The 15,016-nt window shown below is 58.0% G+C and overlaps 1 protein-coding gene across 2 annotated transcripts; it reads left to right on the plus strand.

Moving 5' to 3' along the window:
• The first annotated feature begins 1,845 nt into the window (after window positions 1–1,845).
• On the plus strand, window positions 1,846–15,010 carry LOC115639776 (DDB1- and CUL4-associated factor 11-like). Of its 2 annotated transcripts, none has more exons than XM_030542746.1 (15): window positions 1,846–1,950; window positions 3,493–3,737; window positions 5,270–5,397; window positions 5,686–5,807; window positions 5,904–5,968; window positions 6,051–6,151; window positions 6,737–6,883; window positions 6,975–7,029; window positions 7,671–7,739; window positions 8,150–8,207; window positions 12,338–12,523; window positions 12,613–12,766; window positions 13,203–13,355; window positions 13,903–14,009; window positions 14,566–15,010. In XM_030542746.1, the coding sequence occupies exons 2-15, from the start codon at window positions 3,583–3,585 to the stop codon at window positions 14,692–14,694; spliced, it is 1,629 nt and encodes a 542-aa protein (XP_030398606.1). In that variant the 5' UTR covers window positions 1,846–1,950; window positions 3,493–3,582; the 3' UTR covers window positions 14,695–15,010. The 2 variants fall into 2 exon arrangements, with proteins under 2 accessions (XP_030398606.1, XP_030398607.1); XM_030542747.1 differs by having other exon boundaries at window positions 1,876–1,950; window positions 3,480–3,737.
• Window positions 15,011–15,016: the final 6 nt, after the last annotated feature.

Raw genomic sequence — 15,016 nt, forward strand, 5'->3', positions numbered from 1 at the left:
AGTGAGGGGTGGGGGGATGGGGGTACGGTATAAAGTGTCACTGGATGGGGTGGGGTGAGGGGTCTTAGGGGCCAGGTATAAAAGGTCACGGGATGGGGCCAAGGAGGAGGGCATTAGGGGCTGGGTATGGGGGGGATAGGTCTGCATAATTTTTGGTGGTGCCCAGAATGGATCCAAATCCTGCCCCCAGACTCCTGTCTTGTAAGCCAGTATATATATTTTTAAATGATGTAAAAGTGTGAGGGCTCTGGCTGGGGCTGTGGGGTGTGGGAAGGGCTCAGGGCCAGGGCAGAGGGGTGGAGTGTGGGGGTGAGGGCTGCATGGTGGGGCTGGGGATGAGGGGTTTAGGGTGCAGGAGGGGGCTCAGGGCTGGCATGCGGGGGGGTGAGTGCTCTGGCTGGGGATGAAGGGTGTAGGAGGGGGCTCAGGGCTAGGGCAGAGGGTTGGGGTGAGGGAGTTTCCAAGGGTCCGGGGGGATGCTCGGGAGCTGCTCCCCACGCAGCCAGCCGGGACTCGGGGGATTCTCCTCTGGGAACAGCCTGGCTCCCAGGCTTCCCCCTTCCTGGGCCTGACCCCAGACCATCCAGCGTCCCCGTCCCCCTGGGCGCATCCTGCAGCGAGTCCCCCCGGGGGGTCCTGGGGAGCCTGAGGGTCCTGCCCCCTGACGCCGCAGCCAGCGGCAGGAACCCGGCGTAGGACAGAGCTTGTAGGTACCGACTCCGGACCCCTAAGTCAGGTCCATCTTGGGGAGGGGAGGCTGGACCCCGGTTCTGGACTCCCCCCATTTCCCCAGCCAGCTCCAAACAGACACTCTCCAGCCCCCCCTCTGCCTTTGCCCCTTTCCCGGGCCAGGAGCCACCTGACCCCTTGTTCTCCAGCCCCGTCACTGGGCACCTTGCCGGGGAGGGGCCCAGGAGACCGGGCGTCGGCCATTCTCTGGGCAGACCCCATCACACCTGCCCCCTAGGGCTCTGCACCAATCACACCCCCTGCCCCCCCACCTAGAGACTTATGAACTGCAGAGGGGAAACTGAGGCACCCGCACAGTATTCACAGGACACAGTAATGACCTTCCCACGTGGTTCGGGGGGCGGGGCTCGGGTGGGGCGGGGCCGAGGGCGCTAAGGGGCGAGTAACAAGTCACAAGGGGAGGGGGCGGGGCCGGGGGCGTTAGGGGCGGGTAACAAGTGACGCTAGAGGGGGCGGGGCCAGGCGCGCTAGGGGCCGGGTATAAATCCTGGCCGCGAGGCGGGGCGGGGCTCCCCACAGTAGCTTCCCCCAGCCAATCAGGAGCTGCGGAGCCCCCTGGTGACCGTCAATCCTAAAACACCGTCTATGCGGGGAGCCAGGATCCTCTCAGGCCCGCCTTCCTGTCCCGTCAATCACCGACCCATTGTCCAATCAGGGAGCTGGCTCGCGCTCACTGCTCGCCTCCCAGTCTGTGGTCTCGACCAGGCCCTTATCAAATCAAAGGATCAGTGACCCTCGGGAGCCTGTCTACACGTAGCCTGTCAATCTTTTTTAGTGTCCAATCAGGAGAGTCCACGCCTTCTTTAAAGGGGCAATTATTAGGCCTTCGGTCACTATTATCCAATCAGAGAGCGAGGGCTATTTTTAGGCTACCAATCACTCCATGTTAACCAAATAACCATTGTCCCGCCTCCCCGTTTGGAGTGCCAGTCATATTGTAACTGTCCAATCAGAGAGCCGGGCTTCACCATAGCCCCGCCTTTCCAAAGCTGTCATCCTCAACCCAATCAGCGAACTGTCGCGAAGGTAGAGGGCCAATCAACGTGTCCGAATTTTCTACAACGCCCTCTAACCTAGCTGATGTTGAGAGGAGGAGCCAATCAGAGTGCGCCGCGCTTGCCCCTCCCCCTCTCGTCCTCCGTTAGAAGCGGCTACAGCGCTGAAGATGTAAACAAGGCTTCGCGCCGCGAGCGCTGGAGGGTGAGGAAGGTCTCGCGGTTCGGGCGGGGGGAAAGAGTTTGGAGTGGCTTCCGATTGGCCATGGCCGGCCCGCAGGGGAGGGGGAGGAGCCTGTTGGGGGAGTCAGGTGGGTTCTGATTGGTGATGGGGGGAAGGGAGCTGGGCTGTGGACTGGGGTAGCAAGAGTGTCCCCCTAAATATGGAACGTTCTGATTGGTGGGCCTGGGGGAATATAGGGCGCTCTGATTGGTGGGAGGCGCTCCTGAGTAAGAGGCGCCCTGGTTGGTGCAGAGAGTAGAAGGCGCTGATTAGTGGATTAGAGGCTGGCATATGAGAGGGGGCAAGAATCGAGGCTGTGGTTGGTTGTGCAGTCAGCATGCCCCTGTGATTGGTGGGGGACACGCTGAGGGGAGCAAGAGTGCCCCCTGAGTATAAGGCTCTGTGATTGGTGGATGGCTGCTAACACGTCATTGGTGGGTTCCTGTGCTATATTGAGGGGAGCAAGTGTGTCCCCTGAGTACAGGCTCCTCTGATTGGTGGGGAAGGGAGGGGGTCAGAATGTACAGATCTGATTGGTGGGCAGCTGCCGTATGTAGCACAATGGCCCCCTGACTCTGAAGGGCTGTGATTGGTTGGTAGCTGTGGTATATGAGGAGGACAATACTGCCCCCTGAGTATGAAAGGCGCTGATTGGTGGGTGGTTGTGGTATATAAGGTGTATATAAGGTATATAAGGTTGTGTATAAGGAGGACGGTACTGTCCCCTGAGAATAAAGGGCTGTGATTGGTGAGTGGTTGTGGTATATTAAGGAGGACGGTACTGTCCCCTGAGTATGAAGGCGCTGATTGGTGGGTGGTTGTGGTATATTGAGGAGGACGGTACTGTCCCCTGGGAATAAAGGGCTGTGATTGGTGAGTGGTTGTGGTATATTAAGGAGGACGGTACTGTCCCCTGAGTATGAAGGCGCTGATTGGTGGGTGGTTGTGGTATATTAAGGAGGATGGTACTGTCCCCTGAGAATAAAGGGCTGTGATTGGTGAGTGGTTGTGGTATATTAAGGAGGACGGTACTGTCCCCTGAGAATAAAGGGCTGTGATTGGTGAGTGGTTGTGGTATATTAAGGAGGACGGTACTGTCCCCTGAGTATGAAGGCACTGATTGGTGGGTGGTTGTGGTATATTGAGGAGGACGGTACTGTCCCCTGGGAATAAAGGGCTGTGATTGGTGAGTGGTTGTGGTATATTAAGGAGGACGGTACTGTCCCCTGAGAATAAAGGGCTGTGATTGGTGGGTGGCTGTGGTATATTGAGGAGGACAGTACTGCCCCCTGAGTATGAAGGCGCTGATTGGTGGGTGGTTGTGGTATATTAAGGAGGATGGTACTGTCCCCTGAGAATAAAGGGCTGTGATTGGTGAGTGGTTGTGGTATATTAAGGAGGACAGTACTGTCCCCTGAGAATAAAGGGCTGTGATTGGTAGGTTGCTGAAGTGTATTGAGTGGAGGCAGTACTGTCTTCTAAGTCTGAAGGCCTCTGAGTAGTGGCTAAAGGTTTTCCTTTCAGGGAGCTTCTTGTTCCTGATTGGCTGCGGGGGGAGTGGGAGAGGAGCCAACACAGCCGACCCTGAGCCTAGTTCCAAACAATGCCATAAATATGGGTTCCCGTAGCAGCAGCAGGGCCAGCTCTGGGGGCCGGGACCCCCAGGACAGCAGGCCCCAGAGGGGCTCCAGGCTCCTTCGGAGTGAGGAAGAGGAGGAAGAGGACGAAGATGTGGATCTGGCCCAGGTGCTGGCATATCTGCTGCGCAGGTAATTTACTTTACTGCCTACTCCCCTGTGTGCTGCACAGGGAGTCCTTCCGTCTGCCTAGAGTTGCCAACTGTCTAACTGCAAAACTTCCTTGCCCCGCCCCTTCCCTGAGGCCACGCCTCCTGCTCACTTCATCCTCCGCTCTCCCCCACCCTCATTCAGTGTCACCGGGCTGGGGCAGTGGGTTGGGGTGCAGGAGGGGGTTTGGGTGCAGGGAGGGCTCAGGGCTGGGGCAGTGGGTTGGGGTGCAGGAGAGGGTTTGGGTTGCAGGCTCTGGGAGGGAGTTTGGGTGTGGGGGGCTCGGGGCTGGGGCAGTGGCTTGAGTGTGGGCTGGGGAGTGGGGCTGAGGGGTCGGAGTGTGGGAGTGGGCTCCAGGTTCAGCCTGGGAAGGGTAGAGGTGTGGGGTGCAGGGTGGGATGCAGGGAGCTGGCTCTGGGAGGGAGTTTGGGTGCAGGGGGGGGCTCAGGGCTGGGGCAGGCAATTGGGGTGCAGGAAGAGGCTTGGGGTGCAGGCTCTGGGCAGCGCTTACTTCGGGGGGGCGACTCTTGGAAGTGTGGGCTTGTCCAGCTCCCAGGCTCGGAGGCAGACAGGTAGCTCTGCGTGCTGCCTCTGCCTGCAGGCACAGCTCCCGCAGCTCCCATTGGCTGCGGTTCCCGGCCAATGGGAGCTGTGGAGCCGGCACTCAGGGTGGAGGCAGTGCGCAGAGACTCCTGGCTTCCCCTGCACCTAGGAGCTGGAGGTGCCACCTGCTTCCAGGAGCCACACAGAGCCAGGGCAGGCAGGGAACCTGCCTTAGCCCCACTGCGCCACTCGACTTTTAGTGGCCTAAAATTTCCCGAATGGGGTTCAGTAGCCTCTGGGAGATCGAGGCTGATCCCGGGAGACTCCCGGCCCATCTGGGAGGGCTGGCAACCCTACGTCTGCCCCAGCATGGTGCTGGCTCCGATCTGGCCTCAGCTGGCAGAGGGAGTGGGCTATGGGGCGTCTCCCTTCCCCTCCCAAGTGGAATCACAAGACAGGGTGCAGTGTAAATGCAACGATGACTCTGCTGCCGGATCGGATCAGTGGAAGAAAGCGACCTTAGTCGCTTCCTGACTGGCCCTGGCAGACCTTGTTCCTGCGGGATCCTGTGAGACGCAAGCAGAAAATCCAGTTGGAACCATCAGCACGTGGGGGGCAGGCGGGAAAAGGGGAAACCTCCGATCTAACCTCTTCGGGACTGGAATTAAATAGTGACTCATCAGGTGACCCCGAGCTCCCAGGGAGTCTCTGTGCCCCTAAAGCTATGGTGCTGGGAGAATATCATGCAGGACCCGAGGGGATTTGACCCAGATGATCACACGGCTCCCTTCTAGCCTAAGAATCAACAAATGCTTCACACCAGGACACTTAGGCAAGTTTCTAGGTGGTGCACCCCGGACTCCTAGGTTCTATCCCTCCGTGATGCCAGAAACCTCCTGGGCTAGGGTTTGGGGAGGGGGCTGAAGGGAAGGTTGAGCTGATGAATGAGCTTTGGTTTCTGCACCCCGCAGAGGTCAGATTCGGTTGGTGCAGGGCGGAGGCGCAGCCAGTGTCCAGGTGGTCCAGACGCTGTCCGATTCGGACGATGACAACGACAGTGCCTGGGAGGGGCGGCTGGGAGACCGTTACAACCCCCCAGGTACAGACCAGGACGCTGGGGTTCTGCCCTCAGATCTGGGAGGGGACTGGAAGCTAGTGGTCAGAGCGGGAGGGCTGGGACCCAGGGCTTCTGGGTTCTGTCCTCAGCCCTGGGAGGGGAGCAGGAGCTAGTGGCTAGAGCGGGGGGACTGGGTTCTATCCCTGGCTCTGGGATGGGGAATGCAGGCTAGTGGTTAGAGCGAGGGAGAGTCTGGGAGCCAGGACTCCTGGGTTCTATTCTCTGCTGCTATTTATGCCTGGTACATCTCTCTGGCCCCCCCCCCCCCAGTGGATTCTGCGCCTGACACACGGGATGTGGAAAGTAACGAGATCAAAACCCAGATCCAGCTGGCGAATGGGATGCTGGGCTGCAGGCGAGCTGACCGCAGCATCCCCCAGCTCCTTCGCCAGGTACGTGGCTCCTCCTGCAGGGGAGCCCTGGGGCTGGAGGGGGGTGGGGTCTGCTGAGACTCCGGGGTTCTCACCCCCACTCTGCTCCCTTTGCAGAGAGAGTGGGGCTTGTGCCACGGCAGCAGCTTTTCCCCGGGCGAGCGCTCCCGTGTGATGTCCCAGTGAGTATCGGTGGAGTGGGGTCGGGGGGGGGGCACTGGCAGGAGACTCCCCATTGACCCGGTGCTCTCTGCACCCCCTCAGCTTTCTGCCCAACCAGCTGGCGTTCACTGACTCCTACTCCCAGAAGGCCTTCTGTGGCGTCTACTCCAGGGATGGCCAGCTCTTCATGTCTGCCTGTCAAGGTATGGGGGGGTAGGTGCATTTGGGGTGGTTTATCAGGTTACCCACAATCCCCTCTGCTCTAGCCACAGGACTCCCACTGCTGCCCGTCGGCTTGGCCTTGTGGGTAAACAACATCCCAGAATTTTCTCTCTTTCTGCCTTTCGGAAGGGGGTAGTACCGGCTTGCAGTGCCACCCACCCACTTGGCATTGTGGGTAAGGGTCATGCCTTTGTGCATTGTGGGTAATCACTCTACCAGAATCCTTTCTGGTCCCATCTGAGGGTCCTTCAGAAGAGCAATCTGGGAGGGCTGTTACCCACAATGCAAAGCAGCTGAGCTGTGTAGGGAGCTCTTGGACAAGCAGAGAGGATTCTAGGAGGGCATTTCCCACAGTGCACAGTGGCTGGGCCACCTTGGGGGCGGCAGAGAGGATTCTGGGAGGGTGCTTATCCCTTTGCATTGTGAGTAGTCTTCCCAGAAACCATTCTGTCCTGCAATGTGTGGTAGACACTCAGCACTGCCCCCTCCCTGCTTTGCATTGTGGGTAAGGCCATCCTAGCATCTTCCCTCCTAAACCCTCCCTTCTCTCCCTGCCCCCCTCCCAGACCAGACGATCCGCCTGTACGACTGCCGCTACGGAGGCTTCCGGAAGTTCAAGAGCGTCCGGGCACGGGACGTGGGCTGGAGCGTCCTGGATGTTACCTTCACCCCTGACGGAGGCCACTTCCTCTACTCCAGCTGGTCCGACTACAGTGAGTAGGGACTGGGGGCGAAGTCTCCCTTAGCCTTGTCCCCAGGCAGAAAGCACTAACCAGTGTCTTTCTCCCTCCCTCCCTCCCCCAGTTCACATCTGTAACATCTATGGTGATGGAAACGTCCACACGGCACTGGATCTGAGGTAATGGGGGGGTGGGTGTGCCATGATATGAGGAGCTGGAGAGGTCAGCTATCATGATATGGGGGGATTAAAGGGGCTATTGGTCATTGTGGTCTGGGTGGAGGCGATTGCCCGGCCATGTATGCCCCACCTTGCAGACGGAGAAAGTCTTCTCCCCACCTCCACCTCCCCGACCCTAGGTCCCTGACAATCTGCCCTGGGATGAGACCACTCCCTTACCCCCAGATAGGAGGATCAGTTAGACCCAGAGCATGGGAGAAAGAGCCACCAGCCAGGCATGGAGGGAAAAGATTCCCTGAGCCCCCTCAGGTCCCTGGCCCACTCCCTCGAGTCCCACCTCCTGCTGTGGCTGATCCCTTGTGCCTCAGGGGAAGATGGAGGGGAGGGAATACCCAAAATGGAACTGGCCAGACATCCATCACGATTGCTTCCTGACCCCTGCAGGCTGCAGCCCTGAAGCATGAGTGGAGGCTGGGCATCAGCTTCAAATGAGCACATGGGGGGGGCAATGCATTCCCATCCCGTTCTCCCCAGAGGCATGAAGGAAGGGGAAGAGCAGGGGGATCCATAGATTCATGGACTTTGAGGACCACCCCTTCTCCCCCAGCCACAGGATTTCAGTGTCTCTTTCCTCATCACAGGCCGGACGAGCGCCGGTTCGCTGTCTTCTCCCTCACGGTCTCCTCCGATGGGCGGGAGGTGCTTGGCGGGTAAGTCACAAGGGCACCTCCAAAGCCAGGAGCAGCCCAGGTGGGCTCCTGCATTTCCAATCTGGTCATGTGGTGAGAGCAGAGAGGATTCTGGGACAGCCCTTACCCATAATGCATGGTGGGATGGCCACTGCACACAATGGACTTCTGGGAGTCCCTCCCACTCCTTTCTAAAAGGCCCATGGGCGAGAGCGGAGAGGATTCTGGGACAGCAGTTGACCACCTAGCCATGCGCTGTGGCTCTTACTCACAATGCATAGCAAAGTGAGCCCCACTGAGCCAGGTTAGACCAGCTAGGCACCCCTCAGGCTCATACCTCTCCACCGGGGGGGCGGGGTCACCCTCTGTACCCCTCAGAGCTTGCCCCACCTCCAGCCTCGCTCCCTGATGCCTCAGTTTCCCCTCCCCAGGGCTAACGACGGGTGCGTCTACGTATTCGATCGGGAGCAGAATAAACGGACCCTCAAGGTACCTCCCCTGCTGGGGGGCAGGCGGACACACTGGGGACAGGGAGGGTTCTGGGAGGGTGCTTATCCCAACGCTGTGCGGGTTGGTGCGCTGGGAGCCCCTTGGTGACAGCAGAGCGGATTCTTTGCACAGACGCTTCCAGCCCCAGAACACGTCTAAAAACTGGAGTTTTATTAAACTGTGTATCCCACACTGAGCAGCCGCAGCTTGCCACGCACCTGCTGCCGAGCCCCCCGAATTCTGCTCCTACCTCGGCGCCCCAGACCTGTCCCCTTTGACCTCTTCGGTCGATTTCCAAGCCTTTGCAAGTGCTGCGTTCTCCCCTTGGAACCGGGACTGACGTGGTACAATGGTCCGTCGCTTCCTGCCACGCGCCCAGGAGTCCCGCTGGCTCGTAAGCGCCGTCTCAGCTGTGCCGGGGCTTTGTGTGAAACTAAAAAACCCTGGATCCCACGGGCAGAAGGGACTGGCGTGCTCATCTCATCTGCCCTAGATACTGCGGCTCATAGATCACCCTATCCCCAGTGATTCCCAGAGCAGCGCTCTTGATTTTAAAATCCCCGGTGACGGAGAGTCCACCATGCCCCTTGATAAGTGGTTCCAATGGTTAGTTACTCTCATGGTTAAACATTTACACCTTATTTCTGGTCTGAACTTGTCTAGCTTCAGCATCCAGCCCCTGGGTCTTGTCACAGCTTTGCCTGCTAGAGTGCAGCGCCTCTTAGCAAATATTTGTTCCCCACGTAGGAACCTGTATAGACTGTGATTGAGTCAGCCCGTAGCCTTCTCTGTCAGACTCCAGGAGCTTAACTGGTTTGGCTTATCCCTCGAAGGCAGGTTTCCCAAACCTTGAATCGTTCTCGTAGCTCTTCCCTGAACCCTGGGCATGGCATTCCAGCCACGGTCGCACCAGTGCAAATTCAGAGGTGAAATAACCCCTGGATGGAGAGGGTGGAGCAGTGCAAATAATGGATTTCTGTGCTTCCCTGGCGATTCCAAAATGCATTTTTTGCTTCGGATTGGCCTAAAATCCAAACCTTTTGATGGATCAGCTCGGAAAAGAATTAGTTCTGGGTGGAGTGAAACATTTTGACACAATCAAGAGGAGTTGTTTTACTGCTCACCGTTCAAAAACATTTGGTTTTAATCAAATGAAAGGAGACTGAGCAGAAAGTTGGAAAATGGAGACACACAACATTTCGATTTGGGGGAGAGGTTCTCGCACTTTTTTTTTTTTTTCCTTTTCCCTCCCAACCCAAACAATCTGGTGAAACCTGCTCAAATTAGCAAAAAGTTTTGGCATCACAGATTCTGCATTTTTTTAGCTTCAGAGAAAGCACAGGAAAAAGTCTGTGGCGTGTGACAGACATAAGAAGGACATCCCGGGGACGCGTTCACTGGTCCGGTAGTTGGTTTAGTCACTAAGTAGGTGCTCAGATGTCGTCACCACTGGACATCTTTTCTCTCCAGCTGCGAGTGTCAGCGGCTCTTTCTGGAGACTTCACCTCTTGTCCACTACAGCTTTCAGACCCCATGTTCTCGTTTTGGCACTGATGCCTTCCAGCGGCTGGTGCGAAGGTCACAGCGTTCGAATCGGCACCTCCCAAACCATCCTGCTCCTTCCCCAGCCTTGGCTGGAAGGGTTCAGAGTTCAGTGGCTGCTGCCTTCACGTAATGCAGTTGATCTTCGACCTGCATATGACTGGAGTCTGAATTCCTCTCCTTGATCCAAGCTCAGATTGGGCTCGTTTGCTTTGTTCCCAGCACCTTCTACGGTGGCGCTGAAGTTACAAAGCAGTAAAAACTTTGTCTCCCCCTTTCACTCTGTTGACTGGACAATCCTTTCAAGAGCAGCACATTTAGCTTGAAAGCCTGGCCCCCCTGTAAGATTCCTGCCAAATGCTCTGTCCCCTATTCAGAGGCCGTGCCAGGCGCTGGCTGATCCTAGCAATTTGTTCCGCCTCGTTATGGCCCCTGGGTGCTGCTTTGGAGTTCCCCAGGAAACCCAACCCCAGCTGAGATACAGAAGAGAGGGAGTCCCATGGCGTCGGATCGCCACGCCATGGTAGGCAAACCAGGCTTGTGAGTTTCACCTCAGAGTCAGGAATCTGCTCTCCATAATTCCGGCTAAAGTTCAGCTGCATCTTTTTGTTTCCTGCTAAGCTATGCCTCCCGTTGGAGGCCGAGGCCGCAGTAAACCGGCTGGGTCCCAGCTTCCGGGATTTTGGGCTCGCCAGAAATCCGAGTTTCAAGCCAAGTGGCCCCAGCCCAGCTGCCCTTTCTTCAGGAGTGGCTGGTTGTGCTGTTTGACTAAAAAGCACCATCGAGGGCGGGTGTGATGCAGCTCCCACAGGTGTTCGGCTCTTCCTTCCCTTTGCTCTCCCCTGAGCGGCTGTGAAATCTTTCAGCCCGCAGCCCTTTCAGCTTGATCTTCCAACGTTAACTCCAGCAACAGAGGCATCCCTGAGCTCCCATCTCTTCCCTGTTTCCACACTGCGGAGTGACCGCAGAAGTGCTCACCCCCAGACCGGGAGCAGCATCCCCAGCCCTGCCGACCTGTCCCCTTTCGCCTCTTTAGCTGAGCGCCAGCCCTTAGGAGGGAAGCAGAGCAGGGAAATGATCTTCAAAGAGCTAATGCCACAGGGCCAAGCAGCTAGGCCCTTTTGAGCAAGAGCAGAGAGGATTCTGGGAGGGGACTTACCCACAATGCAAAGCTGCTGGACTGCCCTTGAGAGGACCCACAGGTAAGCCCCCTCCCAGAATCCTCTCTGCAAATGTGCTGGGCTGTCCTGGGAGCCTTTGGGAGGAGAGAGAGGATTACGGGAGTGCACTTACCCAGAATCCTAGAATCATCGAACTGGAAGGGACCTCGAGAGGTCATCTAGTCCAGTCCCCTGCACTCATGGCAGGACTAAAGATTATCTAGACCATCCCTGACCGGTGTTTGTCCAGCCTGCTCTAAAAAAAATCCTCAATGATGGAGATTCCACAACCTCCCTGGGCAATTTACTCCAGTGCTTAACCACCCTGACAGGAAGTTTGTCCTAATGTCCAACCTAAACCTCTTTTGCTGCAATTGAGGCCCATTGCTTCTTGTCCTAGCCTTAGAGGTTTGGAACAATCTTTCTCCCTCCTCTTTGTAATAACCTTTTATGTACTTGAAAACCGTTATCATGTCCCCTCTCTGTCTCCTCTTCTCCAGACTGAACAAACCCAATTTTTCAGTCTTCCCCCATAGTTCAAGTCTTCTAGCCCTTGAATCATTTTTGTTGTTCTTCTCTGGACTTCCTCCAATTTGTCCACATCTTTCCTGAAATGTGGCTCCCAGAACTGAACACAATGAGGCCTAATCAGTGCGGAGTAGAGCAGAGGAATCACTTCTCGTGTCTTGCTCGCAATACTCCTGCTAATACAGCCCAGAATCATGTTTGCTTTTTTTGCAACAGCGTCACACTGTTGACTCCTGTTTAGCTTTTGATCCCCTAGGACCCCCAGACCCCTTTCCGCAGTGCGCCTTCCTAGACGGTCATTTCCCATTTTGTATGTGTGCAACTGATCGTTCCTTCCTAAGTGGAGCACTTTGCATTCGTCCTTATTGAATTTCATCCTATTTACTTCAGACCATTTCTCCAGTTTGCCCAGATCATTTTGAATTTTAATGCTATCCTCCAGAGCACTTGCACCCCCTCCTGGCTTGGTATCATCCACAGACTTTATAAGTGTACTTGCTATGCCATTATCTAAATCCTTGATGAAGATATTGAACACAACCAAACCCAGAACCGATCCTTGCAGGGCCCCACTCGTTAGGCCCTTCTAGCATGACTGTGAAACACTGATCACTGCTCTCGGGGAACGATCTTCCAACCAGTTCTGCACCCACCTTCTAGTAGCTCCATCTAGGATGTATTTCCCTAGTTTGTTTATGCAAAGCGGCTGGGCCCCACTCGGTCCCTGGTGTGAGAGCAGAGAGAGGGAGGTGGCTTACCCACAATGCAAAGCAGCTGGACTGCCCTGGATAGGATAGAGAGGATTATGGGAGCACACCTACCCACAATGCAAAGAGAGCAGGGAATATTCATGGAGGGCGCTTACCCACAATGCTGTGTAACCCCTCACCCCCGCCCCAGATTGAGTCCCATGAGGACGACGTGAACGCCGTAGCTTTTGCCGACGGCAGCTCCCACATCCTCTTCTCTGGGGGCGACGACGCCATCTGCAAGGTGTGGGACCGGCGCACCATGCGGGAGGACGACCCCAAGCCAGTGGGCGTGCTGGCCGGCCACCAGGACGGCATCACCTTCATCGACAGCAAGGTGAGCGCCCCGTGGAGGCTGAATCCCACCCTGTGGTAGAGAGGGCTGGGTGCAGGGTGCTGACACATCTCTGCCTCCCTCTGCCCCAGGGAGACGCCCGCTACTTGATTTCCAACTCGAAGGACCAGACCATCAAGCTGTGGGACATCCGGCGGCTCTCAGGGCGCGAGGGGCTGGAGGCGTCGCGCCAGGCCGTCACCCAGCAGAACTGGGACTACCGCTGGCAGCAGGTGCCCAAGAAAGGTCAGCACGAGGACATGTAGGAGTGAGAAGTGGGGTGGGCAGGAAGGGGGCAGGGGCCGTGGAATGGGAAGCAGGGCAGGGGGCAGGGAGGGGAAGTGGAATTAGGTGGGGGAGGAACAAAGGAGGGGACGGGGACAGGAAGTGGGGGCACCAGGTGGTGTTCTGGGGAAAGGGGGGACAGGAAAGGCATGGGAAAGGCACTGTTCAGCTACCGTGGAGTGGGGCAGGAAGTGGGTGGTAAGAAGGAGGAAGTGGAGTGCAATGGTAGGGAAGGGGAGGCAGAGAGCAGAGGTCAAGGAGGATGCAGGAAGTGGCATAAAGAGTGGCATGGTGGCCTTGAGCCTGCCCCTTGGGGAGGGGGAGCGAAGCAGGAAGTCCCGCCCTGGGGACAGATCTGGTGTGAATGTGGGCTGGCTCTAACCCTGTCAATCTCCAGCCTGGCGCAAGACCAAGCTGCCGGGCGACAGCTCCCTGATGACCTATCGGGGCCATGGTGTGCTGCACACGCTGATCCGCTGCCGCTTCTCGCCCCCGCACAGCACCGGCCAGCAGTACATCTACAGCGGCTGCTCCACCGGCAAGGTGGTGGGTGAGTGAGGCAGGGGCAGCGCCTACCCCCTGGGCAAAGGCAAAGAGAGCGGAAGCGAAACAGGAAGTCCCACCCACCAGCCAAGGGCCAAACAGGAAGTCCTGCCTGTAGGAGGGTGGGGATGGGGCTGTGACATGGGCCAGGGCCACCAGTGTACATACACATGGTGGAGCCACTGGTGGGGGGGAGTGGGGCAAAGCAGGGGAGGAGGTGCCATGGGGGGGAGGTGCCCAGGCTTTGGACTGTACCACTGAGTTCAAAGTGGAGGAGGATGACTGGGAAGGACCATTCCTTCCATGTTTGAGAGTTGGGCAGTACTATTACATTCATGGCAGGGGCGACGTGGGCAGTACCACTCTATGCTGTAGGGGGAAGGGATCCAGTGGACGATACTGTACCATTCTATGCGAAATGGGGAGTGGGGGCAGCCAACCAGGGCAAGGTCAGGAGGGCTCATTGTATATGTTGCGGTGGGGGGGACAAATGGCATGTACCACTGTAGTGGGCTGGGGAGAGGGGAATCTCATTTGTGCTGCTCTGCCCCCAGTGTACGACCTCCTGAGTGGGCAGATCATCAAGAAACTGACCAATCACAAGGCCTGTGTGCGTGATGTCAGCTGGCACCCCTACGAGGAGAAGATCGTCAGCAGTTCGGTGAGTGGGGGGGGGGGACAGGGGCCGTTCTGCCTGGGGTGCTGACACGGTGCGGGGGGGAACGCTCTGCCCAAGGGGGGACCCTGGCAGGGAGGAGGGGGGATCCAAGCGGGGGGGCACTGCCCAAGGGGGGACCCTGGCAGGGAGGAGGGGGGATCCAAGCGGGGGGGGCACTCTGCCTGAGAGGGGGACCCCGGCAGGGAGGAAGGGGGATCCCAGTGGGGGGGGCACTCTGCCTGAGAGGGGGACCCCGGCAGGGAGGAAATGGGATTGTAGCACGCTCTGCCTGAGGGGGGGACCCCGGCAGGGTGGAGGGGGGAACCCAATGGCGGATGCTCTGCCCGAGAGGGGGACCCTGGCAGGGTGGAGGGGATGCCAGCGGGGGGGGACGGGACACTCTGCCCGAGGGGGGAACCCAGTGGCAGATGCTCTGCCCGAGGGGGGGACCCCGGCAGGGTAGAGGGGGGGATCCTAGCGGGGGGGTGCTTTGCCCAACGGGGGGGACCCCGACAGGCTCCTGGGGGCGCTTTCACCCCTCCCTCTCCCCCTCCGGCAGTGGGACGGCTGTCTGCGCCTGTGGGAATACCGCCAGGCTGAATACTATGAAGACGATCTCAGGGACCCCGCAAACCTCCCTTCGGCTGGGGAGCCCCCCGCAAGCTCCCCTGGCTCCTCGGATCAGTAGCGCCCCCCCCCACCAGGGTGCCCCGTTTCTCAGTGCTTGGACTTGGGGGGGCTCTGGGCCCTGCTGTGTCATGGACACCCCAAAAATCCTCTGCCCTTGGGGTGGGAGGCTTTTCTCTGGCTCAGTACCCCAAGGGGCAGTGTGAGGGGAGGAAATCAAGTGTTCCCCCCCCAATCACAGGGGTGCATGGCTTCGGGAATCCCCCCGGGACATTTGATGTGTATTATGGACTGATGTGTAATTTACTGGGTGGGGAAGGGGACGCAGGGCCTGACCCATCTAGGGGGCGCTGGCTCGGACCCAGCCCCAGGGCAGGGACTGG

This window comes from Gopherus evgoodei, unplaced genomic scaffold (genome assembly GCF_007399415.2).
Source record: "Gopherus evgoodei ecotype Sinaloan lineage unplaced genomic scaffold, rGopEvg1_v1.p scaffold_122_arrow_ctg1, whole genome shotgun sequence".
Taxonomy (NCBI): domain Eukaryota; kingdom Metazoa; phylum Chordata; order Testudines; family Testudinidae; genus Gopherus; species Gopherus evgoodei.

What these genes read in the sequence shown, in the direction of transcription:
- LOC115639776 (XM_030542746.1), top strand. Translation starts at nt 3,583, where the DNA reads ATGGGTTCCCGTAGCAGCAGCAGGGCCAGCTCTGGGGGCCGGGACCCC. An exon ending in AGACCGTTACAACCCCCCAG is followed by an intron (nt 5,398 to 5,685) that starts GTACAGACCAGG and finishes CCCCCCCCCCAG; the next exon opens with TGGATTCTGCGCCTGACACA. An exon ending in CTCCAGCTGGTCCGACTACA is followed by an intron (nt 6,884 to 6,974) that starts GTGAGTAGGGAC and finishes TCCCTCCCCCAG; the next exon opens with TTCACATCTGTAACATCTAT.